General features: G+C 43.0%; 3 protein-coding genes across 3 annotated transcripts in view; 1 reads left to right on the top strand and 2 right to left on the bottom strand.

The window, feature by feature from the left end:
* LOC122345385 overlaps window positions 1–2,662 on the bottom strand; it is a gene marked incomplete at its 5' end in the record, with an annotated part of 3,392 nt that extends 730 nt beyond the window's left edge. The window contains 2 exons of the mRNA XM_043239487.1: window positions 1–1,275; window positions 2,425–2,662. The exon at window positions 1–1,275 is cut by the window's left edge and continues 730 nt beyond it. Of these exons, the coding sequence (XP_043095422.1) occupies window positions 743–1,275; window positions 2,425–2,662 (771 nt within the window). The remainder of the gene's footprint in view (window positions 1,276–2,424) is intronic.
* Window positions 2,663–6,049: 3,387 nt separating this feature from the next.
* On the top strand, window positions 6,050–8,863 carry LOC122345124 (the record flags this gene model as incomplete). The annotated part of the gene is made up of 2 exons (XM_043238953.1): window positions 6,050–6,287; window positions 7,547–8,863. Coding segments are annotated over 2 exons (771 nt in total), but the record flags the coding sequence as incomplete, so codon positions are not given.
* Window positions 8,864–9,205: 342 nt separating this feature from the next.
* The window catches only part of rnf185 (ring finger protein 185), a 6,175-nt gene continuing 2,880 nt past the window's right edge, over window positions 9,206–12,500 (bottom strand). The window contains exons 5-7 of the mRNA XM_043239488.1: window positions 11,949–12,003; window positions 10,288–10,411; window positions 9,206–9,652 (exon numbers count right to left, since the gene is read on the bottom strand). Coding sequence (XP_043095423.1) covers window positions 9,555–9,652; window positions 10,288–10,411; window positions 11,949–12,003 — 277 coding nt within the window. The 3' untranslated portion in view covers window positions 9,206–9,554. The remainder of the gene's footprint in view (window positions 9,653–10,287; window positions 10,412–11,948; window positions 12,004–12,500) is intronic.

The raw sequence follows: 12,500 nt of genomic DNA, 5'->3' as shown, positions 1-12,500 counted from the left end.
GTTGAAGAAACGTTCCTCGGTGAGATCTGGACCAGAAAGCTCTGCTTCCGCTTGTCTTATTATCTCACATTTATGTCATTTGAGATCATTAACAGCATCAGAAAGCCTTTAAAGAACCAGTTTTTCTTTTCATGGTGGTTTAAAGAATATTTTCGTACTCTAAAGAACAGAAATGTTCCACGGAGGATAAAGGTTCTTCATGAAAGCATCAATGCAGTCTTTAGACTTTTCAAATGTCCCTTTTTTTGTTTTATCGTGATTAATCATATTCAAATTGGTTTATGTTTATATAAATACATATATGCATGTGTATATTTTATAAAATTAGGTTTGCATTAAATATATGATCATTTAATGTAAATTATATGAATATATAGATGTACTTTATGTTTATACACATAACACACACTTTATGTAAAAGAAAGCTATTATTTTGGATATAATTAATCACAATAAATCATTAGTCAGCACTACTTTTCATTAATCCATAAAAGACAATATTCTGACTTTATATAAGATTTTGAGAAAAAAAGTCACAACCTATTTTTTTATTTAGTGGCGGAAACATGCATTCATAGAAACTTTTAATTTTTTTTTACAGCTTTGCTGTATTTTGGATCAAATAAATGCAGACTTGGTGAGAAGAAGAAGAGACCTCTTAAAAAGAAAGAAATGTTGCGTTTGAAAAAGCTGAAGAGCTAGTTCTTGTGGCGGTACGTGACTAAAGGAAGCACATCCGGGGTCAGAGCTGCTCTTTGAACTCTGCGTCAAACATGATCTGCTGGATCTGCATCTTGACGGCGGCTCTTTTCTGCGGCGTCAGTCTTTTGAGGGCAGGGACGTAGCTCAGGAGAAACAGCTCGTCCTCGTCGAAGGCCTTCTCCTTGTCTTTCTCCGTCTTGCCGTCGATCTCTCCGGTGACGGCCGGCGGCGCTGGGCTCGGAGCGGGCGGCTGGGGCAGCTTCAGGCCCGGAGGCAGACCGGTCAGCAGCAGCTGGGTCACCGGCTTGACGATGGACAGAGCTTTGAGCGGACGCTCCTGGACCGTGTCCGAGCCGGGCTTGGAGTCTCCGCCGCTGGACTCGTCCAGAGAGTCGTCCGGCTGCTCACCGAGACGCTTCCTCTTCCTGACGTGAGCGTCCAGAAACGACAGGCTTTCTCTGTGTGGCCAGAAATGAAGCCTCCGGCCGCCTTCTTCCCTCCGCAGCTGACACAGCCTCCGCTCGCGGATGTACCGGTCCCTGATCGTCTTCCAGCGCCGCTTGCACTCCACCACTGAGGAGCAAAACACCGCCGTCAGAGAGAGGGAGAGAGAGAGAGAGAGAGAGTGATAGAGTGAGTGTGTGAGAGAGAGAGAGAGTGTGAGAGAGTGTGTGAGAGAGTGAGAAAGTGTGTGTTTGAGAATGAGAGAGTGTGAAAAAGTGTGTGTGAGAGAGTGATAGTGTGTGAGAGTGAGTGAAAGTGAGTGTGTGAGTGTAATTGAGTGCGTGAGTAAGAGTGTGTGTGTGTGAGTGTGAATGTATGAGAGAAAGAGTGTGTGTGTGTGTGTGAGAGAGAGAGTGTGACAGAGAGTGAGAAAGTGTGTGTGAGAATGAGAGTGTGTGTGATAGAGTGAGTGTGTGATAGTGTGAGAGTGAGTGTGAGATGGAGAGTGATAGAGTGTGAGAGTGTGTAAGAGAGAGTGATAAAGTGAGTTTGTGAGAAAGTGTGTGAGAGTGAATGAGAAATGGAGAGTGATAGTGTGTGAGTGTGTAAGGGAGTGATAGAGTGAGATAGAGTGAGTGAGAGTGAATGTGAGAGTAAGAGTGTGTGAGTGTGAGAGAGTGATGAAGTGGGTGTGAGAGAGAGTGTATGAGTGAAAGAGTGTGTGTGTGTGTGTGTGTGAGAGTGTGAATGAGTGAAAAAAGTGTGTGTGTGATGGTATGAGAGTAAAAGAGTGAATGTGAGAGAATGAGTTTGTGAGTGAAAGAGTGAGTGTGTGTGAAACAGAGTTATAAAACGAATAAAGTGTTGCAGGGTCAAGTCAACAAACAGATCAAACCGAATGAGTTCGAGTCAAATAAAGAAGAAAAGCAGCATGAAGTATATATCTATATCTCTGCATCCTCAGAATGCTGTCCTTTGACTCGGAACTCTTAATATGACTGGATTATATTCTTAGTCGAGTGTTCGTGACGCGCCACACTTTATTGCGTCGCGTTCTCGCGTTCAGAAAGTTGAAATCTCATTCAAAAGAACGAGAACGCGTCTTGAACGGACTCCGTTAACTTCGTTCCGCCGCGTCGAATCCGAACGCTTTGATTCAGACGGACGCGTTCTAGTTCGTCGCGTCTCTAGCGGTGTAATGTTATTAGATCTCTAAAGTCCGCAGAAAAACAGTCACACTTTTCACGAAAACGACGCGCGTGACGTCGACGCACTGACCGGAGAGACCGACGGACGCGGCGACCTCCCTCCACGCTTTCACGCGCCGCTCCGCGCTGCGATAATCGTGCAGCGACACGTTATAAAGCACCGGGTAAGCGTGGACGCTCTGGATCAGTTTCTCGGTCACGGCCATTGAGTTTATTGACGCGCTGCCGAGACGCGCGTCGAACGGAACCGCACGCCGTCGCGTCAGAAGTGCGCGACACGCACGCGCGTCCTCCGCAGAAGCGGGACGTCATGGCGGGATTCTGGACCAATCGGATTCCGCCGTGGGCGGGACTAAGCGGAGCGTCGCGTCACAAACAGAAACGACAAGAACGCGAAGGACGCTGAAGATCACGAGAATCAACGTTTTTCTTCTGATACTCTAAGTTTTAAAATAATAAAATGTTTTGAAATAATAAAATGTTTGAATATTGAAATAAAGTTGAATTAGCATCACAGTGTCATTTCCAAAAAAATTGCAATAAATGAAGTGTGACACTAATAATCACATAATTCCTTTTTATTAGGCCACTGATACATTTGTTAACATATTCCTGCCATGGCCCGCTGATGTGAATGAATACACATAAAGTGTCTCCAAAGAATGAATAACTTATAACTGGATTAGACTATATTATATTCTGATGTAGGCCATACCCGTGAAATATTGTCTTCATCATATCTTCACTAATTGTTGGTTATGGAAAACCAAACCTTTCACATAAACAAATGAAATATCGTTTTTATTTTAAAATAATTTATTTGACATTTTGTAAACCCACTGCAGTTCTTCCATTAATCCAGATTCAGCTAACTTTGTGTTTAATGCACTTCAAACATATTTCCTCTTTTTCTTCTTCATATCAATACCATTGTTATAATGATCCAAAAAGTGCTAGTTAGGCTGCAGTCTGTAATAACTCAGCTCTGCACTGGAGTACGAGTCTACACGTTATAAATATTGTGTTTTATTCTCAGACCCGTCTTTAGTTTATAAAGAGGATCAAACTTGTCTTGCAATTTAATGTAGCGTTGCAGGAGGGTTGCAGGAAGGTTCTGTCCAGCTCATCCAGTTCATATATCTGGCAAACGTGCTTTCTAAACTAGTAGCATATTACACAATAGATAAGGTCTTTCTAATCTGATGCAAGTAAATGAAGTAAACGTGCAAAAGTCTGAAACGTCCAGCTAAAGTGAACCCTATTGATTCACGCACTGTTCTTTCGACTAAAAACCGTGTTAAACTGGTCTAAATACAAACTTCTGGCATGAAACTCTAGACGGAGCAGTTTCATGATCCAGTGACACAGTGAGTTTGCTTCTCAACATTAAAACAGTGTTTGCTGTAGCCATAGAAGACTTCAGAAGCCCTCCTCCTTCCCCAGCTCCACCTGTATGCTCACAGCAGCAAATACATCATTACTATCATGTTTATTAGCGACCTTATCAGTCCAAGAGTTATAAAGACAGAGCTGCTTTTCAGTTCCAAGACTGCGTGTCATTTATTGTTCTTTTTTTCTCTTTAGTCTTAAAAACACAAAGTGCATGAAGCTAACTCTGATTCTGATTTGCATACTCTGTACGGCAGAGGCCTGGTTGATGATATCAAATGCTTGACTTGACGGCTAGCACGGTTATATAATTCATGTGCGCGTGAGAAACCATCGTCCTTCATCAACTCTCCGTCACACACACACACACACACACACACACAGAAGATCAGCACAATGACGTTTAATCCATTCTCAATAGTGTCCTTTTACAAAAGAAGGACCAAAACCTGGATCTTAGCTTTAAACATTCAGATAAAAGAGAGAATATACAACACATAGAAAACTCTCGCTTTGTAAGACGCTGCGATGAAATATATACAGAAACACAGCGTCCTTCACACGAGGGAACTCTAAAACGTGCACGAGATCTTTTAGAGGACAGAGTCTCCGGAGTCTTTGAACTCTGCGTCAAACATGATCTGCTGGATCTGCATCTTGACGGCGGCTCTTTTCTGCGGCGTCAGTCTTTTGAGGGCAGGGACGTAGCTCAGGAGAAACAGCTCGTCCTCGTCGAAGGCTCGCTCGGCTTTGAGGCCGCTGGCGGAGACCGACGGCGTTCTCGCGTGACTCTCCTCCTCGGGGGCCCCCAGCTGCTCCGGGGCCTCGGCGTCTCCGAGACGCTTCCTCTTGGTGACGCGAGCGTCCAGGAACGACAGGGTTTCTCTGTAACGCAAGCGCCGGCCTCCTTCTTCCCTCCTCAGCTTGCACTCCACCACTGCAGAGAAATAATCAGTGTTATAAAATTAGACGCCGCTTTATTTTCCATAAAACACTCAAAAATATTACGCTGCAAAGAAAAAAGGTAAGTTCTTTCCAAGTTGCAAACAAAGCAGCGGACCTTTACAAGATTTATATTTAAAATTTTGACTCTTCCTTCTCTTTGTTGACATCTCATTTGTGAAATTCAACCACTTCGGAGTAAGATTTGTTTTCTGTGTACCCTGATATTAGTTTTTAATTAAGAGAAAACACGCCTCATCTGCACAGACTCTTAGGAAAAGACAGGCTTTGATGATTTCACGAGGAAACTAACACAAAAGAGTCTTTATGGAAAAATGTACTTTACATTAATAAAACGTTCCGCGCATTAAAAATAAAACACGCATCACTGAAAGCGTCACAATTCTATTCCTGCGTCACTGTGAAGTCCTAATACTCCTAATAGAGTTAATATCCTCCTACGCGTGAACTTATGGATATTATTTCATGCAGTGATGCCCCGCGCGAAGCACCGAGGAGATGATGTGGTCGTGATGTCGACGCACTGACCGGAGAGACCGATGGACGCGGCGACCTCCCGCCACGCTTTCACGCGCCGCTCCGCGCTGCGATACTCGTGCAGCGACGCGTTATACAGCAGCGGGTAAGCGCAAACGGTCTGGATGAAGTCCTCCGCCTCAGCCATCGAGCTCCCGGAGCCGCGGACGAGACGCGTTGTTTAGATCGCACTTCCGGAAGTGCACGGCCGCGTCAGACACGCGCGACTCGCGCGACGCAACCGATTGGTGGATCGGAGTTTAGGAGCGGATTAAAAGTGGAAGAAAAACTCTACTGTGAATCAGATCTGGTTCCATGATTTGATTCATGAAATTTGCATTAAAATCAAATCTCTGTCCGAAGCCTCTAAAAGTAGACCAGTATCAGATCTGGAGAGTATGAATGAGAAATATAGAAATAAATAGAGTTGTGAGCCCGTGACATGCTTTTAGGTGAAGCATCTTGTGTTGGATATGATAACAGACAGGTAAAGCTGTGAAGTCTGAATATATTACAGTATTCTTTGCCAGACCCAAGAAAAGAGAATTATAGTGAATTGAGTCGAAGAGTAATGAAGACAGAACCGTTATATTTAAGAAGGCTTTCATTTTAATAATCAGATCGTTCAGGACGCGTTCTGTGTAACATCCTGTAAAATTATTTTTATGTATACATTTTATTATTTTAAAACTTAGAGTATCAGAAGAAAAACGTTGATTCTCGTGATCTTCAGCGTCCTTCGCGTTCTTGTCGTTTCTGTTTGTGACGCGACGCTCCGCTTAGTCCCGCCCACGGCGGAATCCGATTGGTCCAGAATCCCGCCATGACGTCCCGCTTCTGCGGAGGACGCGCGTGCGTGTCGCGCACTTCTGACGCGACGGCGTGCGGTTCCGTTCGACGCGCGTCTCGGCAGCGCGTCAATAAACTCAATGGCCGTGACCGAGAAACTGATCCAGAGCGTCCACGCTTACCCGGTGCTTTATAACGTGTCGCTGCACGATTATCGCAGCGCGGAGCGGCGCGTGAAAGCGTGGAGGGAGGTCGCCGCGTCCGTCGGTCTCTCCGGTCAGTGCGTCGACGTCACGCGCGTCGTTTTCGTGAAAAGTGTGACTGTTTTTCTGCGGACTTTAGAGATCTAATAACATTACACCGCTAGAGACGCGACGAACTAGAACGCGTCCGTCTGAATCAAAGCGTTCGGATTCGACGCGGCGGAACGAAGTTAACGGAGTCCGTTCAAGACGCGTTCTCGTTCTTTTGAATGAGATTTCAACTTTCTGAACGCGAGAACGCGACGCAATAAAGTGTGGCGCGTCACGAACACTCGACTAAGAATATAATCCAGTCATATTAAGAGTTCCGAGTCAAAGGACAGCATTCTGAGGATGCAGAGATATAGATATATACTTCATGCTGCTTTTCTTCTTTATTTGACTCGAACTCATTCGGTTTGATCTGTTTGTTGACTTGACCCTGCAACACTTTATTCGTTTTATAACTCTATTTGTTTCACACACACTCACTCTTTCACTCACAAACTCATTCTCTCACATTCACTCTTTTGCTCTCATACCATCACACACACACACACACACACTTTTTCACTCATTCACACTCTCTCACACACACACACACACACACACTCTTTCACTCATACACTCTCTCTCACACACTCTTACTCTCTCACACCCACTTCATCACTCTCTCACACTCACACACTCTTACTCTCACATTCACTCTCACTCACTCTATCTCACTCTATCACTCCCTTACACACTCACACACTATCACTCTCCATTTCTCATTCACTCTCACACTTTCTCACTCTCTCTCTCTTACACACTCTCACACTCTATCACTCTCCATCTCACACTCACTCTCACACTATCACACACTCACTCTATCACACACACTCTCATTCTCACACACACTTTCTCACTCTGTCACACTCTCTCTCTCTCACACACACACACACACACACTCTTTCTCTCATACATTCACACTCACACACACACACTCTTACTCACGCACTCAATTACACTCACACACTCACTTTCACTCACTCTCACACACTATCACTCTCTCACACACACACACACACTTTTTCACACTCTCTCACACACTCACACACGCTCTCATTCTCAAAAACACACTTTCTCACTCTCTCACACACTCTCTCACACACACACACTCTATCACTCTCATTCTCACATCACTCTTCATCTCTCTTTCACACTCTATCACTCTCACACACTCTCTCTCACACACACACTCTATCACTCTCTCTCTCTCCCTCTCTCTGACGGCGGTGTTTTGCTCCTCAGTGGTGGAGTGCAAGCGGCGCTGGAAGACGATCAGGGACCGGTACATCCGCGAGCGGAGGCTGTGTCAGCTGCGGAGGGAAGAAGGCGGCCGGAGGCTTCATTTCTGGCCACACAGAGAAAGCCTGTCGTTTCTGGACGCTCACGTCAGGAAGAGGAAGCGTCTCGGTGAGCAGCCGGACGACTCTCTGGACGAGTCCAGCGGCGGAGACTCCAAGCCCGGCTCGGACACGGTCCAGGAGCGTCCGCTCAAAGCTCTGTCCATCGTCAAGCCGGTGACCCAGCTGCTGCTGACCGGTCTGCCTCCGGGCCTGAAGCTGCCCCAGCCGCCCGCTCCGAGCCCAGCGCCGCCGGCCGTCACCGGAGAGATCGACGGCAAGACGGAGAAAGACAAGGAGAAGGCCTTCGACGAGGACGAGCTGTTTCTCCTGAGCTACGTCCCTGCCCTCAAAAGACTGACGCCGCAGAAAAGAGCCGCCGTCAAGATGCAGATCCAGCAGATCATGTTTGACGCAGAGTTCAAAGAGCAGCTCTGACCCCGGATGTGCTTCCTTTAGTCACGTACCGCCACAAGAACTAGCTCTTCAGCTTTTTCAAACGCAACATTTCTTTCTTTTTTCTCTAAATGCTCACCAATTTTTTTTTTTATAAAGATACAGCAAAAGCAGTGATATTGTGAAATATTTTTACTATGTAAAATGTCTGTTTTCTATGTGAATGTTGAACTGTAGTTTATTTCTGTGAATTCTTTCAGTCTTCAGTGTCACGTGAAATTATTAGAATATGCTTATTTGCTGCTCAAGAAACATTTCAGATTTTTATCAATGTAGAAAACAGTTTAGTCCATTTTTTTCAGGATTCTTTTTATATATAACTTGTGGGGGGTGGCATAGAAAAATATACTTTTATTTAACTAAGATGCTTTAAAAAGTGACTCAATGGCTCACAAAAAACGTTAATAATGTAGCAAAGGATTTCTTTTTCAGCTAAATGCTGTTTTTCAAAACCTTCCATTTGTAAGAAACCTGAAAAAGTCTAATTGGCTGTTTTCAACAAAATAATGCATGTTTTTTGAGCAGCAAATCAGAATATTAGGGACTAATCATTATTGGACTAATGATACGGAAAAAAATCAGCTTTGAAATCACAGAAATAAATGAAAGCTGAGGTTCGGTGAGCAGAAACTTCTCTGGTAGTTTAAGTAGAAGTTAGTTTGTCGTGACGCTATTCGTTGAATGCATTTCTAAAAATATTTTCAGCATTAATTGTCAGATTTGCTCTACTGCTAAAGAGAGAATAAAATGTGTGCCAACGACTAAATGAAGCTCTCCGTTGGTTTTTTTAATGTTCATAAAGGAGATGAACTCAAGGAAACCATGAAGACTACAGAGAACACACAGAAACACTCAGAAGATCAGCTCTAATCTACTGAAAGCTGCTTTTAGAAACACAGTAATCAACATTTGAAGTGGATCACAGAAGTTCATCATGAATGCATTTGGTTTTGGGACTTTGATGAAAAAACAAAATCATAATTTAATTTAATCTTCATCTGGACAATCAACGATTGCTTACGCCTCTCACACTCCTAATAATAATAATAATAATAATACCCACTCATTTTCCAGAAACTAAAACGTTAAATCAATTTCCACAACATTCTGGTTTTTAGTGTCTGACTTTTATTTTGATTATTAAAAGAACAAAGGCTCTCCTACGGCCCACGTCACAAGTTATGTACAAACAAAAATATGAATTAAAGTTAAAGGAAGTACATTTATGCTCTGGTAGGATTTGTACGGGTTCTACGAACTAGTGAGCGTCAGCGTTTGGCACCGTAATCTTAGAAAAACCCAATAATAGAGAAATAAGACTCTGGCATTTATTTAAAAATCATATCTGGGAAGAAAACCGAGCATTAGGCAAACGGTGAGGATCACAGACACCTCTTTCACGGAAAGGGGTCAGCTAGCCGCTAGTCCTCCCGCAGCGTCCTACAGCTGTTCAGTGTTTAAGCGATTAGCAGCCAGAACATGATGAGCAGCGCCACGAACAGAAACAGACGCGACAGGAACTGTTCATCTGCGTGCTGAGGAGTTCCTGGAGCTGCTGCCGAGACACACAGAGAGAGAAAGCGGCTTCAGTTCATCCACAGCTCCATCTCTCACATCACACTCCAGTCTGTGGAGATCTCCCCGATCAGACCAGAGTTCACCACGGAGCGGCTTCATGTGAATCATTACACTTTAGAAGTACTGACCGGTTCACTCCCATCAGTACAGTTCGGTAAAGATTTATTTGCAGCATCTAACACATGCAGGTTATTTTGCATTCTTCTATTGGTGCATAAAGTTAGTCTTTTTTCAAATAGTTATATTTATTTTTTAACTGATTGTTATTATATTTCAAGATATAATATAATAAACGTGTGTAGAAACAAACAGCTCAAAATCTTGATTTCACTCAACTTTCATTGTATAATAAGATTTATTATTGTGCAACATCAAACCAATAGCTTTTTTCTTTATAAAAATGAGCGTTAAAGCGCCATATTTTCCTTTCAATGGACAACGGTGTATGATACAGGAAACGAGCGTGCTCTCTCTCTGAGAACATGCTTCAATCTAACACTGCTATTATACCAAAAACACAACATCATTTATTACTGGTCACACACAAAGCGTGCCACGAGCTGGAAGCGTTCTTCTAAACTCAGTGGAAGGTGATGTTTAGTGACGTCTCACCTGGAGGAGGTCGTCCGTCGTTGATGTTAAACGCCGTTGCAAAGATCCCGAACGGAAACGCCCCGATGCCGAAAGACATCTGGAAACCTCCATCACACACACACACAACACCACTGAAAGCACACTGCACACACACACACACACACACACACACAGAGACAGACACACACACACACACACACACACACACACACGCACACACACACACACGCACACACACACGCACGCACACACACACACACACACACACACACACACACACACACACACAGAGACAGACACACACACACACACACACACACACACACACACACACAGACACACACACACACACAGACACACACACAGACACACAGACACACACACACACACACAGAGACACACACACACACACACACACAGAGACACACACACAGAGACAGAGACACACAGAGACAGACACAGAGACAGACACACACACACACACACACACACAGACACACACACAGACACACACACACACACACACACACACACACAGAGACAGACACACACACACCGTTTGTTAGTTAAAAGAAACATTAACATTGTGTGCGTTGTTCCAAACTTTGAGATTAATACATCTCAAGAATATTCAGGTTGCTTTATATAATATATATATATATTTTATATATATATATATATATATATATATATATATATATATATATATATATATATATATATATATATATAAAAACATTTGTCCATTTTGAATCAATTTTCTGATCTAAAGCACACTTTTTCATTGCACATTCTAATCAAGTTATTTTGATCGAGGAGATAAAACATGATCTGTTTGTGGATATAATTCTTTCATATGATGAGAACTAACAGGGACTTCGGTCAAACTCCTGAATGTATCTGTATAGAGTTTTTATCACGATATCATTATATTCAGGAGTGTGTTAAACGATCCTCAACCAGACGGTGAACACTGATTTCAGTGACCTCCTCGCCACCAGGTGCTGTTTTTAGAGCATTTAGAGAGAAATGAATCATTAAACGCATCGTTTGAGAGTCACTGAACAAGTCAGGTAAACACAAAGAGTATTGTAAGTGTTTCGTGACCTTTCTTACGCCTCATCCTTTCACGTCACATAACTTTAAGTGCTGAAATTAAGCCAAAAGCGGTCGTTTAATATGTCCTTCAAAAGCTTTATCGTGATAAATAATCCTCACGCAAGAGCTTGAGAACGTGATGCAATGTTAACGGTCAGATGTTGTCACCGTTTCCAGCGTCTGTCCTCGGGGACGGTGTTAATGAGCCCCGGCGGGACGCTCGTTTGACTAATGAATTACCTGCAGCTCGTCCTCCACGTAACCGTTTCATCACGAACGTCTTGTGCAACGATGCCCGCCGTATTACTAACACTTTCACGAGCTCTGATGGGGGGTGTGTGTGTATAAGTATATTACCCACTAATGATAGCAAATAAAAATAAAAAAAAAGACATTAAGGCACTGGACATAAAAAAAAAAAAAAGAATAAAATCTTCTTGTAAAACATGCTCTTATCTTTTTTATTTACAGCTTCAAAAAGTATTGAAGGACAAAAAGGGAAGTGTTTATGAACCTGCTCACACTCAGTAATGACCACAATAATTCTCAATATATCTAGTGTAAGAGAAGATCAGACTCACGCCGCGGTTCTCCGGCTCTGGACGCTGGCCCTGGGGTCGAGGAGGAGTCCTCTCTCTGAAAGCAGAAGACAATCACTGTGTGTGTGTGTGTGTGTGTGTGTGTGTGTGTGTGTGTGTGTGTGTGTGTGTGTGTGTGTGTGTGTGTGTGTGTGTGAGAGTGAGTGAGAGCGTGTGTGTGTGTTCATAAGTCAAGTCACATTCATTTCTACGACACTTACACAGCATTCAAAGCAGATCTACAGTAATCACCAGGAAAATAAACTATTTAAAATTAATTATGAAACAAATTGCATTTCAATCATCATCATCATCGTCGTCACTATTATTATTCAGATCAAAACAGTGCCTGTGTTCAATCAATGAAATCAATTCAATGTTATTTTAGTAGCAAGATCCTACTATTGTTTTTATTATTATTTTGAATTACGTGTTTTTGTTGAAATTTTACCTAAAGATGTAGTCATTATGTAGTGTTTTTGTCATTATTGTTCAAATATGTGCATGTCTGATTATTTCTATATTTATATTTTATCACATCAAGTTAAAATAAAT

The sequence above is a fragment of the Puntigrus tetrazona genome, chromosome 5, assembly GCF_018831695.1.
Source record: "Puntigrus tetrazona isolate hp1 chromosome 5, ASM1883169v1, whole genome shotgun sequence".
In the NCBI taxonomy this organism is placed as follows: Eukaryota; Metazoa; Chordata; class Actinopteri; order Cypriniformes; family Cyprinidae; genus Puntigrus; species Puntigrus tetrazona.
Note: the sequence above shows the minus strand (reverse complement) of the source record. Positions and strands in the feature narration are given on the sequence as shown.